Genomic DNA, 15634 nt, shown 5'->3' on the forward strand with positions numbered 1-15634 from the left:
GGCCTGTAATTAAAGAGAAAGACACACACACACACACACACACACACACACACACACATGCCCTGACACAGTGTCCATAAAAGAGGCAGAGATGTTGGAAGTACTGAAACAAATTTATTGAATCTTCCAGTAGAGGCTTGATATTCATGGAATAAAACTGCTTTTCTGGGAGTTTTACTGAGCAAAAACACAAAGGAGAAAAAACAAAAACAAAACGAGAAGGCAATGTGTGAAAGTGCAGACAAACAAAAGAGAAAACATGTTCAAAATTACAAAAAGAATGTCAAGAGTAATACAGTTTAATAGCAAAGAGGATCGCTCGAAGCATAAAAGAACTGAATGGCAAAATCTGCGTTTTATAAAAAAAGAAATCATACCGGGACGTCAGCCGCTGACACCCTTTTCTCAGTCAACAATTAAAATCTGAATGCTCAACATTTTCCCATAACAGTCATTTAACAAGTTCTGCTCAGTCGATGTAATAAGAGAACGAAGCGCAGCCACTGAAACGTTTACGTGACTGCGTTTGACACATCTGATTCTGCTGCAGAGTAAACAGCCGGGGACAAACTAAACTGCACTTGTATTTGCCTCTGCTCCACGTGGTGTTCAGCTACCAGTCTTACATGTGGAACGCTACACTAACCAAACTATGCTTTGCAAAACCAGACTGCACAGCACATATCCTAATAGTGAATATATCTAAACACTATTCTTTTTTTTCTTAAAATTCATTTGAAACACGAGTGTAACACAAGATGAGCAACATTTAAACATTAGTCTGAATAGTCTGAAATGCCCTTTGAGTGCCATGCCCCACGCTAAACCCCCACTCTAAACTCTCAACCTCCCCCTAATTTTGCCCTCCTATTATTTTTCATGATCTGTGTTATGGGATTTTCATAATAGCTCTGTACTGCTTTCATTTATTAGCCTAAAAAAAAGAGTACTTTGAGGAAACGGCATACTTCTTGAAGTATCCGGAGGTGATTAAAAAATTTCAGTCATATTGGTCGACCTCCAAGTCCCTGCTAACTTTTTACATAAGCACATTTCATGCCGACCTCATTGCAGTCCGAGTGCAATTTTGGCGACCTGGAATGTCCCATAATTATTGTAACTATACAAGTATATCTGGATTTCAGAGGGAATATTTAGATGCAAACTAGTAATGAGTCAGAATAATAGAAGAACAATGAAAAAGAGACATTGTGGGAGCAAGATCAGGGAGGATACTTGCGTCATGATGAGTGTGATGGTCTAATTATTACAGTTGGTCACAAAGATCAAGTATCTTCCAGTTGCATCACGCTCACGTTGCTTCTCCTCTCCCAGGCTGTAAATGTGCCCAATCAGACATCCTTCAAGTAGAGAACAAACCAACCCATTTAACAACCCGCCCAGCCCTTCTGATCCCAGATCAACTTGTGTTTCAGTCGAAACCTCCACCCGTTATCGGGCCAGGCCGATCGGCTGAGCCACAAGCCGATCTGCGACCTTATTCTCGCTACTTAGACCAAAATGCTGGGGTGTGGACAGCCACAGGGCCGAGGACAGCGAAGCCTAGGAGACGGAGGATATAGGGTTGTGGGGGGAGCCCATCTGGGTCAGCACCTTATCCAACCACTGCAGGGGACCATGCAGGTGGATCTCGATCCAGCAGGGTGTGCTGGTCACATCCTGGCGGTGGTACTCTGCTCCCCAGCCCTGGAACACATGAAAACATCATGTTCAGTTACGCTTGTTGTTGTTTATATTTAATTCAGATTTTTACTGAGAAGATGCATGAAAAGATGTATCAGGTGAAGAAATAACAGTCAAACTACAAAGTGTTTGCAGCAGAGATGACATTTAGAATTCAGATTTTTGTGATTTTCTTTGTTTAAAAATCTAATTAAACATTCAGAAATTCACACATTTCTCAAACAATAATACTTAACTGACTCATCTGTCAATCAGAAAGGAGAATATGAAAATCTGACAGGCCAAATGAAACACTGTCACTCTTTAGTGTCTGATCATCTCACTTTAACAAAGCTCATGCGGATGGTGCACATCTTGGTGAGCTCGTAAACGGCCTCGAAGCCGTGGTTGACGGACTGGGCCAGCAGCTCTGCAAACTCCTGGTTGTTGAAAATCTTCAGGCTGCAGCCGCTGGGGATCTTGCACACAGTTGTGGGATGGAAGCCGTGGTGGTAGTTACAGTTACGACTCTGGACGAAGATACTGCTGTCACTCAGACATTCTGCGTACACCTCCCCGCCGACGTAGTACAGGTGGACACCTGAGAGGAAGAATGAAGTGTTGGTCACCTCGCTCTCATCAGCTAAAACAGTCCCAAAACATCAGTGTGGTCATCTTAAATCAATGCACTGAAATGTTGACTCAATTTGTTGTTATTGTTCTGTTCTAACATCTATCGACAGCATGAATTGATTTAGTCTCGTCTGCTGACTGTCAGCGCGTGTGCAGCCATCGACGGGCTCTGAATGCTGCACCTTTGCCGATGTGTCGCCGGGTGTTCTCAATGGTGGAGTTGCGGTTGACGTTGGAGAGCAGGCCGAGGCAGAACCGGTTGCGGTTGTTGGAGGGATCTGTGAAGCCGTCGACGAGCACGCTGGTGGAGGACGCCTGGAACGCCTCTCCGACGCGATTGTTGAGCTCGTAGTAAACAATAGAGCACCAGTGCTTGGGTTCCTCATAGGCCACGGGCTGCACATCTGCTCAGAAAACACATTAACAGGTCACAGGAGGATCTTAGTGCACTGTACATGCAGAGACAGACGCAGACACATTTAATGCACATTTAAGATTCCTCTGAGCAGACTCGTGCAGACAAGCTGCCAGGAGCCACTGATGCCAGCGGAGGCTCAGCTATAAATCTAACTCATCTGCACCATTATTTCTTCCAAATTGTCCCCTGTAGCCTATAACAATGATTTGAATAAACATACAGGACCCATTGGTTGCATTTGTGTACATTTATGCCGACCAAAATCAATGCAGACGCATCCTAAATGATGCCCACTGTCTGTGGTCTGTGTGCCAGCCTTTATTGAGCGGGAAAACAGTCGATAGAAGGTGCCTGGCCTCGCTCTGCGTGCCTCAAATCTGAAGCACAGCAGTGCCAGCTGGCCTCACCCTCTCTCGGAGAGGAATAAATTATGTTTATCTAAGCACATACTTCTCCCAAACCTCCTCTGTAGCGTGGCACTGGCTAGCAGGTGTGTTTTGTCTGTCCCATTCCCAGAGCTGGCCTACAATGGAAACCCACTCCCCCGTACAGGATGCAGCTTGTGGAAAAGAAAAGAACTCCCAAAACTCCCACTTCCAGCAAACTTTTCAACAGCTCTTGCCGTTATCGCTGTCACTGTGTGTGGGCAGGATCTTTGGGCCTTCAGCGCATGATCGCGGAAAAGCACAAATATTTCGTTGGTCAGGTGTCCAGCTGTTCTTCCACAGTGAGGTGAAAATAACTGAACACCTACATCCTGTGCTTGTGCAGAAATCAAACATTTAATCCTTAAACAACTTATTTCAAACATTTTGCCCATCGTTTCTACTGGCTGTGGTAACATCACGCTCATCAAAGTCACTGCTGACGTCTGGCAGCATGGCGACACTGCTACAGCAAAATGAAACAGAGCAATAAACAGACAAATAAGACAATCAGACAGGCTTCAGCCTGGAGGTCTGAACCCCAACAAAGACTCACGAGACAAATCTCAGGGGTCTTGAGATAATTACCAGGATGTGAAATGAGAAAGGACACAAACTTGCCTGTTTTCTGCACTTTTTTTTTCTGTTGAAAGTTGTAGTTTACCCCTTTGTGCCTCTAATTAAGGGAACATCACTCTTTGATCGCACTGCTTGCGGCTCACAAACATGCCTGTTGTGATGAGGCGTCACAAGTTGACACTGCTTTGATGAAAGGAGTCAGAGGCAAAATAAAGCTGGGAGTGACTGATCTCAATCACTTCATGTTGAGGTTAGCAATGTTTCTCAGCCATTAATCCAGCAAGTAAATCCTTATTATCGCTCACTGAAATTATTCCCAACACTTCCAAAAGTGCAGAGTTTGCCAGACGGCTCTGGAGACTTGACTTGTCCATCGTACGGTCTATTAGGATCCTGAGTGCAGGGTTCGGATGTGTCTGCTCTCCAGCACAGTAAAGCCAAAACCACAAAGCAGAGATAGCAGCAATTATTGCACCACATTTCAGATCTGAAAGTTGGAGGTAATTAGTGAATCTTATCGTTAACGAGTTTCAAGTCATTACCACCAGCAGAGATGACATAAGCCCCAGCTTTTATAGAGCTCATAAAGCTGCTCTGAGGTCTGGCTTCATTTGCTGAGGCTCTAAGCGTCCCCTGGGCTCGCACCCACAGACAGAGCCTGGCTGTGAACGAGCAGGTCCTTCCACACTCTGCTCAGGTCTAATCTAACAGGATACGGCATCGACTCAGCTGAGGCTTTTCTCTCTTTTTCAGATTTTTAGTTTGACCACAAGAGAAAAAAGAAAAAGAAAAAGAAAAAGAAATCTTTGCACCTGCAGATCAAGGCGAGCAGGTGCAGACAGCTTTATGTGGATGATATCACCATGAACACAAGGACGTGTGTGTGTGTGTGTGTGTGTGTGTGTGCGTGTGTGTATGAGATAGTAACTGCCATGGTTACCTGGCCGGTTGTTAGTCTCTAGAGACAAGGGTGGAGCCATGAGGTTGGTGTCCATTGGCTGGGGGCAATCCTGAGTCATCTGCTCCTCTGGGGGCATGTAGGCAGGAGGGGGGGTCTCTGCATCAGGAAGGAGGCGGAACAAAAAGCAGATAAGTGAGCTGCTGTTGTTCAGTGGGAAGAAAAAGGAGGAAAAACTGAAGATAATTCACTGTTGGGTCTCACCTGGCATCTGGAATGGACTGCCGGGGTCAGAGCTGGAGGGTGAATGGGGGAAGGTGGCACTGCTGCCGCTTCCCGGTGAGTTTGGGTAGCTGTTCCCCGGCGAATGGGGGAAATTGGGGGGCATTGTGTTGGCCTGAGGAAAGGATTCTGGGAAGGTGGCATTCTGCGGCATGTGCGGCTCATTCTGTTGTAGAGGGTTGCGGAAGCGAGGCAACATTGTATGCTTGGCGTTGAACTCGCTGTTCCTCGGTACCAACACAGGGGGCAGCACTGAGGAGAGGGTCATAAAAATGGTTAAAACAGGAAGTGCTTTGAAGCAACCAATCACAGTATGTTTATCAAGTGTGTACAGATCCTTAAAGTCAACTTGTTCTCCACTAACAACTCGAACCAAACACTGATTGACGGACAGCTAAGAGCTCGAACTCGTTCAACAAACAGTCTGTATTTGACTTTCAGAAACTCAGAAGAGGTTTTCTTTCTGTCCTGATGTCCTACTGTCCTGTTGTTTGACTCCACAGGAGAGAGGCTCACACTGTGTTAACTCTATATTTGAATCAGTGAGCAGCAGGCTTGCACATCGCTAACACTAGATTTGAGTCAGATCTAATCAAATGTCAGAAAATAGTACAAAATGCAAATCATAAGTTCCACAGAGCCAAAGGTGAAGTCTTCAAAATCCTTTTTCCAACAGTGGAAAACCTAATAAACTCTACTACGACTGCGGCATTGTCACTGTTCAGTCTACATTCTGTACATATTAGAGTACGAATATGTTCCTCGTCTCTGTTCTTGGTTCAGCGTCTCCTCTCAGATGTTATCTTATTTCAGTTAATTGTTCATTATTTATGGCCTTATTGTATTTTATTTCTTACCTACCTTCTTCACTGTCTTTACGTTATTGTTCTGTGATTTACGTGACTTGGCTTTGTGATAATTGACAGTTGGGATTAATGAAGAGCGTAATCTATCTCGGCCTAATGATTAATTGACTAATCCTTTCAGCACTGTGGACGTCTTGTGCAATCACACACATGCAAAACCTCTTCATACAAACTTAATAAGAGCTGAGTTATTTGATTCCAACATAATAAAGTGAACTCTTTCTGGCACTCTGCATGTTTTTACGTCCTGAGCACAGATGTCGCTGCATTTTTCGAATGTCAGCTTCCAGCCTCTTGGTCTGAGCCAGCAGTATTTGGCCCAGACTCTCAGGTTTCTGCTCTGAAAAGACATTTTGAGCCGAGCCATTCTTGAGGAATTCATCACTTGGGGTAAATATCCTGGCTGATGTGAGGGCTATTCAGGTGCAGAGCACACAAACCACACAGATATGCTCCACTTGTGCCTATAAATACCTGCGCAGATAAATAAAGCTGGTGCTGAAATTTTAGACGGGGCCTGCGCTGCTGTCAGTGTACCTGCAGGTAGCCCATGTGTGCTGCAGCGGACCAATGCATCAATGCAGGAGTTTATTTCAAAGGTTATATGTGGAGCAGGTGTTCGCTAAAACGGCGAAGAAAGATTGACAGGATGTGTGTGTGCGTGTAGGCGGGCGGTGTTCGGGGAGTAGGGGAGGGGGGTTAGAATGGACGGACAGGTGCTGTGGGGTTTAATCACCTCCGCCCTCCGTCTTCCACCCGCTGCTAAAACAAAAAGTGTGCAAGGCAGGCAACAACTCTTTCCTCCCATTGTGTGTGGGTGACTGGCTTCCTGTTCCAGCCATCCTCAGAGAAACTCTGCATGCAGTCATGGGTGTGTGTGTGTGTGTGTGTGTGTGTGTGTGTGTGTGTGTGTGTGTGTGTTCGTATCCTCGTTTTTTTAACACGCATGCAAGTGAGTGTGTGTGCCTGTGTGTGTCTACATGTGTGCATAAATGTAAAAAAAAAAAAAAAAAGGCCGGCAGCACAGAGCATGCCCAAAACAAAGCCCTCATTCTCCCTCAGATGGAATTTCCTGCTCCACACACACATGAACGAACACACACACACACACACACATACACTTGGCCCTTTACACACTTAGCACCCTGCACACAGCTGTTTCCATCTTGTCAGCTGACCCTCATTTTCTTGTTAGGAAGAGGCCGAGCAGTGTTTGATTTGTCTTGTTTCTGCATTACCTTTGCAGCGAGAGTCTGCATCTCTTCAAACCTCTTCTTCTTTTCATTATACTTTAACATTTTCGTTAAATTTTGCTTATCTCTTTATTTCTGACATTTTTTATCACTGGAGTTGGTTTGTTCTATTTCCTCACGAAATTTAATTTTAATTTGACGATGTTAATTTGTGTGAAGCATTTCATGACTTTAATTAAAATCTCTTGATCCTGGATTTAATGTCCTGAAGCTGAATTTTGCATTTTCATAAAAGGTTCATGTTGGTTTTTCTTGTACTTTTCAAAAACAGATAATAGAGCAAAATAAGTCAAAATCTGCAATAGTCATTACTGGAAAGGAAAATGCAGGAACATCAGTGTAAAAATATTTTACATGCTCAGATAACTGCTCAAAACATTCCTTAAATTCACTTTAAATCAGTTTGTGGAAAGACTAGCACCGACAGCGGGGGTCAGTACTGGCCCTGAAGGGTCCGGTGTCAGGGTCCCATCACTCACCTGGACTGTCCACTCGTTTGTAGTGGTAGGGGTTGATGCACACATCCTTCTGTTTGGATCCAAAGGGGTACTCGCAGCACTCCAGGGCCTTCAGCTCATGATGGGACTGCAGGTCGGGCCAGCGCCACACCCGACAGTAAATGACATGTGGCAGACCTTTCCTATGGGACACCTGCAGCCGTCCATCCAGGGAGCGGGGGATTGTCACACAGTTACTGGGCTGGCCCGGGCAGCTGAGAGCCCTCTCCAGCTCCTCCATGGCCCCCTTCTTCTTTTTCAGTTTCTTGACCAGAGCATCCACGGCCTTTTCCGCCCACTTCTCTTCCTCGTCTCCCTGCTTCCAACCCAGCAGCCGTTTGACCGCCGGGCTGGTGAAGGAGAAGAGCGAGGTGACGTTCATGTCGGATGAGCCGCCCTCCTCCCCTCTCCCTTCTGCCCAAAGGAAGTGCGAGCAGCGGTGGTGGACAGTCCACTTAGAGAAGAAAGGATGAAAGGCTATGAGCGCTCGTCCTTTTGGGGTTTCAGATAATCCTCGGCTTCAAAGATGTAAGATCAGGTCCTGTTGACGGTCACTAAAAGAAAAGGAGAGGTAGGTTAGCATCTGTGAGGAGATTTCAAACACGCTTGTGCAGATCAGCCCTGCTCGCTGCATCCTGTTCCGACTCTAACAAAGTTGTAGTGAACATTAACCTCCCCCGTCCTTCTTCACTCTTCACTGATGTCTCACCAGAAGACTGCGGTGATGATGTCACCCTCATAGCTGTTGTGGCTATATCAATCATGGCTTCTGGGAAACTGGCAGAGGAGTCACAGCGGACACCCTCCTGTGAACATCCACCCCAAACAGACATTCTGCAGATAGCTTCCTGTCTGTATGGCTTGTCACATTACCACCACTCACTCATGTCATTTACAGCAAAGGACTCAGATGCAGCATGTAGCCTACAAAACCTTCAGGAATTTGGCCTGCAGATTTAATACCTGATTCACTTCGCAGAAATGTGTACTCTTCACAGGTTAAATCTGACCCCTGTGCAGCACTTTAACATCCACTGCACAGCTATATGGTAGTTTTCTACTGATACTGCGACATAAAACTCATGCAGCGATAGAGGAATTTAGCCATGCTGCCAAAACACAGTTTTACTTGCAGCAGCTCGAGCAGTTTGCCTGCCGACTCTGCATATACGCAAGTGAAATCTGAAAAGGTCTTTGAGATTTCAGAGGAAGGGGACTTTCAATGAGCAGCCCGCTGAGGCAAATGTTCTGTAAAGCTTCAACACGACCAACCAACAAACACTGGTTTTGGGCAGGAATCTGCAGTGTGCAGGACAATAAAAAGGAAGTGCATGTGGACCCCAGGATAAATGTGCCCATTCACTCGGGTCCCACAGGAGCAATTCAGTAGCCAGGAGGTACATGCATTCTCGCTTCTAAAAGGGAAAACAAGAGCGCATTGAGCTCTCCCGGTTCCACCTTCTTTTCAAGTTTCTCTGAATGCAATTAGGGAGATAAAAACATAGTTATGGCGGAGGTTTGGCTGTGCGTAAACGCTCAGATGCAATCACAGAATTGAATGAACAGCTTGTCAGGGATCCACCACCTTTTGTCCGTCCTGAGTCACGGGTGAGGATCATCATCCTCTGACAGTAAAGCCTGCAGTATATTGGATTTCCTACGAGCAGGAAGAAATACATCATTAAGAGTGCTCTGTAGTTATTCTTGGCCCTTCAGATTATGGGATGAATAGCGATTTCTATCTTTGTCAGCTACTGCATGCGTCGGCTACATCATACTGACAAATGGGAAGGGAAGTTTGATGAGAACAGGTGCTGTTTACAGCATGTGTGTGTGTGTGTGTGTGTGTTGTGAGTGCCTTGTACGCTTACAATTGCCAACCACACTGACAGGAAAGCAGTAAGTTGCACCTATACTTAGCTTCGCCACCCGAATCACACTGGCTGATCATAAGTGATGCAGAGCTACTACCATGTGAGGGAGGGGACATATGGGTGGGCTTGTTTTATTACCATCAGGGAAACAGGAAGCGAGCTGCAGTTACGTCTTCATATCTGTCATCACCAGCACAGACATCACTTCCTCTTGCTGGGACCTGCAGGTTTTTTGCAGGGTGGGAGAGAAAAAGGCAGGTTTGTAAAGTGGCCACCCCTGACTTTAATCTCTCTGTCTCTGTCTCTGTCTCTCTCTCTCTCTCACTGAGAATGCACCTTCCTCTGTGGTGAAGCTGCTTACAGAGGAGGAGGAGGAGGAGGACGGGTCAGAAACATACTGGGTGAAGCTTCTGTTCCTGCATGTTTAGTCACTGAAGTAGTTTTATTTCAGTCATGCTTCAGACTTCATATACACTTTTCGTTATCAGGGGTGGGTATGTCTTCTGATACTTCAGGTGATGCAACACCTGAGTTTCAGTACCAATACCAATTATCTAATCTTTGATACCTTGCATTGAGGACTATAAACATGTTTTTTTTTCTTCAAATCCCTTTATTTATGTTAATAAAAGATACCAAAGATCCTAAATGTTGGTTAAATACAAGCAGTTGCACAAGAGGTTGAATATCCAACTCTACTCAGAAATGTCAAGGGTACAGCCTCTGCTCTCTACTGCTCTGGAGTTTCTGGGTTTCTGTGCTGTTGTCTCAAACTAAATATATATAAACTATGATTGTTGTCATAATAAATCTCAAAAAGCTTATGTACAGCATCGTGCTACACGGTGACCTTGTCGGTGCCCGATGCAAAACTGACTCAGCATAAAGCAAAAGACATACTTGAACGCCGAGTGTGGGGCATAACAAATAAGACATTAAGTTCAAAAGGCAAACACTGCAGTATCGTCTTTGTACCACGGTCACCAGCCAGACATACAGAGAGTCTTTTTGATCGACTTCTAGCCACAAAGCCGTTTTGATGGCCTCTCGGTAACAGGCAGCCCTATCAGCACAAGTTCAGGACGAGCTACAAAGAGACAACCTTTAATCCGTTTCAGATGGAAGATTCCCGAAAGTTGTGTATTGTAACATCTGGAGCAGGCTTCATCATCCTCTGTCATTCTCCTGCAGCTGGAGACCATATCTCTTTGATATTTCCAACCCTAACACTGAGAAATATCTGACTGCTGGCCTGACCACATGCTTGTTTAAAGGGTCTTGATGGCTTTGTGTTGGTTCTTTGGACAATGCTAGTTTAGAGTTGTCTGTGAAGCAGTCAAAATATAAAGGCGCCATTGTCCCTCCCTGTTCCTATATCTATGTATAGACTAGGATGTTTGCATGACATAAACAGGCTTTTTGTGCACCAACTTTCCGAATGACTCTGAAAATCTCACTTTAAATAGATTCGGTGTTCACGTCCAGGTCTGCAGCTTGTCTGTCAAAACACGTTCTGAGTGCAATAAGTGAATCTCAGATCTGATCTAAATGCTTAATAGAAGCCTTTCATTGGAAATGTTGGTACACCTTGTCACCTTGAAAGATCCTGATTCTAGCACTTTTCACTCAGACAAACATTCGAGCCTCAGTTGGTCACTAATACCTGCATAATGACACTCAAATGCACTTCATTTCACTGCTTCATTCAGTGTGATTGTGTGTTCCTGGCAGCTCGTTTACGTATGCAGCTCAGAGCAGTTAATCTCAGCATCCTGATCACAGAAAATGACGATTTAAATGTTTTTATATCAGCAAATGAACAAACAACAACCTGCACAGGTGACCTCAACCGTTCTTCTTATTCCTCACTGTCAATCAATTTCATGCACACTGACATGTGTAGACTGACTGAGATCACTTCGCACTAATTCTCCTCCCTGATCACATGACTCAGTGAGCTAAACAATCAAATGTCTACATGTATTCATCAACCTTTGAGCCTCATCACCTGTGTCACACACAGTCAATGAAGACTCACACAGATGCCTGCAGTGGTCTTGGCCGCTGCTCTCCTCCCTGTAAAAACTGAAACACACACCATCATTTACACAACGGCTCCATAAAAACTAGTCTGACATTCCCTTCAGCTGAGTCCGGGAAATGCTCTCTCACTATTGTGTTAGCGGTAGCTTGTTATGGCCATCAGTTAGCCCACCAGACAGAAACTGAGGCTAATGGGAGCACATAGTGGGATCATGCGACACGGACAGGCGAAGGCTTTGACCCACCTGGTGCGAGCTGTTAGCCACTACACTAGTCCCATGGATCATTTTGCACCGCTCCAGTGTCTGTTAATCAATTTAGGCCTGGGCTGTGTAGGATGAGGAGGCAGTAATGATGCTCTCTGGACCCTCCCCGGGGACGGAGCATTGTAAAGAAGCTACATTATTTATCAGCAGGGTCCTGGATGGGGCCTCCATTAGCCCGCACTCAATGGAGTCACTGGCTATAAACAGAGGAGAGCAGGAAGAGAGAGAGTGATAGATAAAGAGAAAGAGAGAGAGGAAGAGAGGGGGAACGATGCAGAGAGAGAAAGACAGGAAGAAAGTGAGAGTGATGGCAAAGCCAGAGATGTAAGACAGAGGGAGTGTTTCAGAGAGAGAGATGAAAAATACAACACATGTCTGGGCTCTTCCTCGAGCACTTCTCAATTAAGAGCCTTCAAGGGTCGTTACTGAGTAAAGACTAACACTGCAAGGATACAATACGAGCTTCTTCACAAATACAAATCAAAGCAAAGCAGCAGTGTCATATGAAAGCACCTCCGCAGTAACAGCCAGCGCTCTGTGAGGCTGAGGATGAAATTTCAGCATCTCGATATGATACTGAAAACCCATAAAGACACTGAAACAATACTTTTTTCTATATGTCCTTTGAGACAAATGGACAAGCAGTTGATAAATCAATTAGTCCATCGACAGAAAATTGACATTTATCAAGCAAGATCAAAGAATCTCTGGTTTCAGCTCCTCAAATGGGAGGATTTTCTGCATTTCTCTGTTTAGTGTGTTTTTAAATTGCATATCTTTGGGTTTTGGACTCTTTGTTGGACTAAATAAGCAATCTGAAGACGTGATCTTGGCCTCTGGAGAACTGCATTAAGCATGTTTCTCTGCTTTCAGGCATTTCACAAACTGAATGATTAATCCAACAAAAGATTAGCAGATTGATTGACAGTGAAATTAACGGTTGGTTGCAGCCCTAGAAATCATGTTTTTCTACAAAACCTTTAATTCATTCATTTTCTTTGTGTCTGACTTAGTGGCACCTAGTGGTGAGGCTGCAAACTGCGACCAACTGAAACCACCTGGCCACGTGAAAAATGCGAAATGCTGTCTCTAGAGCCAGCCTTTGGTTTGTCCATTCTGGGCTACTGTAGAAACATGGCGGACTCTGTAGAAGTGGACCAGCTCTCTATGTAGATACAAAGAGCCATTTTAAGGTAATGAAAACACAACTGTTCTTATTTTCAAGTGTTTATACACTTTCATGAATTTTATATTGCATTTCTGCCACACTTTAATATATATACCAAACCTCAGCGCTCTCTGGTGGACAAACTTGTAATAGCACCAAATCGTTGGATGTCTTTACTGCGTTTAGTTGCTAACTATCAGCTAACATATATGGACCACATAACCAAATATTGGCTGATAGATCAGCGGGTCCCGTTTGCCAGTCAGGCTCAACTCTTACTATTTCAATAGCCGGCTCTAAGCCAGAAAATGCAGATATTTCCCACAGCCACTCATGTCTTATAAAACAGTCGAAGAGCAAAGCTTGAAATAACCACAGTCAGACACGCTGCTGCCCTCAGTGACTAGACATGGCTTTGACCCGGGCAGCTCCTCTAAACTTGCCGGGGTCACTTTTCCTTTACAAACACCAACACATACACAGTTCTGACGTAGTAAAGACACTCTGTCACACGAGTGAGCGGAACCTCGCTGTCACTCTGTCTCCGACACGGCATGGAAAAACACTAGAAAACCCTCCGTCACCAAAATTGTGGTTGGTATTGTCCTGACTTTGAGGGCCTGAAGTGGGATCAGATTCTTTGTGTCCTAGACACACCAGTCCACACGCGACTGCAGACATAACTAGCAAACACATGGGGGTTCAAGCAGCTATCTCAACCATGCTTGGCACTCAGTGTTGGGTTAGTGTTGTGTTAGGGTGGACACCTCACCCCGACACATGGCAGGCTATGCTGTACAGATGCACGGGGGGGGGTTTAAGTTCTTCACTACTGTTGTGACTGACTCTCTGGATACAGGAATGCTGCTAACCTATATTTACACCTCGTAGTTGAGAAGTTTTTTTTGTCTTTGTCTGACTCAGGCAGGCAAATATAATGTTTGTTATGTCCTGTGAGTATAAAGAAGGAAACGAAGCAGATCGATCAAATCTGCATTCGGCTTCACCCTGATGCAAAACTAACTGTCATTTCAATCCTATAAAACACTATTTGTTTCATTTTCAAACAGGATTTTTAAGCCGCGTACCCTGAGACTGCAGGATGGTAAAACAATTGGAAGTAAATCATGGACAAGGACAAATTCCTGTCCTTTGGGTAATCTGATATGTCATCTTCAATAATGTCAGGAGATCTCGCCTCAGCTCCTGTAGGTCTCTCTCCCTCTCGCTCTCTTTCTCCCTCCCTCTCTCCCTCATGCACACTTGCACAGACACAAATTCATAAACACATTGGCATAAAACCACACATGGGGGGGGGGCATGTCCTGTGAAGCACACCGGTGCACCGGCTCTGAAAGAGCCTCAGCAAGTCTGCATCAGCCAGACGATCATGAGAACTCATGAAAGCTTCAACATGGCAACATGTGTGAATCTGTGACACAGCGGTTCAATGTAAGGCATATACACTCCTTTATTCACTATGCTGATTTCACATCAAAATCTGTTCAGTTAACAAGTGTATGACAGGAAAAAGACATTTAGACTATTTAGACTAGAGCTTCAAGGATTAGGCGATTAATCGATTAACTGATCACCAGAGACTTGATCATGAACAGGAAAAACGCTAAATATTCCCATTGTCCTGCTTCTGAACATGTGAGGATTTGCAGCTTATCTCTGTTTCTTATCATTACAAACTGAACATTTTTGGGTTTTAGCAATTTGAGGACGTCTCATTGGGCTTTAGTGAAGTGTGGGGGGGGCATTTTTCACAATTTTCTCTGACACATCCTGTAGCTTAATAAACCAAATATGCCCACACCATGTGCTTCATAACTGTATTTCAGCCTTTATCCTCTATTGAATGGTGACTAAAAGCCTATCAATGTACTAATCTTTCAACTGGTAGCAACTTTAAAGTGATTTAATGGTGTTTTTAGTGTCCAAAAGCAGCACTTCCACAATTTTCCTTCAAAAACTTGCAGTTTTTCTGTAACACACAGTAAGCTAGCCCACACTACTACAACTTTACTACAGCTCTTCATCAAAAGGAGCTGTTTTCAATACTTAGCCTTGTGAATTATCTTACATTTCCATTAAAAAGTGGCTAATTTTGCAGCTCCAGTGTGACACAGTGAGTAAAAGGAAGAAAAAAAAGTTTGAAGCTGCCAACTGACACACCGTTGACTTGATAACCGTTGGGATCTACTTCTCTGCAAACAGAGCCACGCACGCCACAGCGAGCGAAAACACACATGAAGAAACTTTTCATTTAGCATTTCAAGACAGAAAATAAAAGTTTACGGTACCTTTTCTTCCACTGCTGCCCTCCCTCTGCCTCCTCCTGCGTGCTCCCTCTGCCTGTCTTGGGTCTGCTCGGCCTGGCGTCAGGGAGTCGCGGAGCCGCCTCACCCTCCGCTGAGCGCCAGTATCATGCCGCGGGATGCAGCCCCGACAATAACAAGACCTACTTTTCACACATCTAACATCTTCATTCACTGTGTGGAAATGGATTATGTAACTGTCAAACAATGCGGGTTTCTGACTGAATTCGAGGGGCTTCTCACCAGCGGAGAGTTTCTTTTCACATGTCAGAGTTGGCACTTACAGACCTGCCCGTTGGAGGTGGTGAAATGTTGCTTGTTTTGATGCAGTTTAGGGAGAAAGAAAGCAGAGGGGGGGGTCTTTTCAATGCAGTGCCTCCCAGAAAATCCATGCAGGACGTGAAACAGCTGCTTCATTGACTTTT

The 15634-nt window shown here is 44.8% G+C and overlaps 1 protein-coding gene across 1 annotated transcript; it reads right to left on the reverse strand.

Moving 5' to 3' along the window:
- Positions 1–361: 361 nt before the first annotated feature.
- On the reverse strand, positions 362–15268 carry smad1 (SMAD family member 1). Its single transcript, XM_076729298.1, has 7 exons — positions 15195–15268; positions 7517–8088; positions 4901–5170; positions 4679–4795; positions 2499–2720; positions 2028–2284; positions 362–1707 (listed from the first exon to the last, which is right to left on the reverse strand). The coding sequence occupies exons 2-7, from the start codon at positions 7914–7916 to the stop codon at positions 1564–1566; spliced, it is 1410 nt and encodes a 469-aa protein (XP_076585413.1). The 5' UTR covers positions 7917–8088; positions 15195–15268; the 3' UTR covers positions 362–1563.
- Positions 15269–15634: the final 366 nt, after the last annotated feature.

Source organism: Chaetodon auriga, chromosome 4, assembly GCF_051107435.1.
Source record: "Chaetodon auriga isolate fChaAug3 chromosome 4, fChaAug3.hap1, whole genome shotgun sequence".
Lineage (NCBI taxonomy): Eukaryota > Metazoa > Chordata > Actinopteri > Chaetodontiformes > Chaetodontidae > Chaetodon > Chaetodon auriga.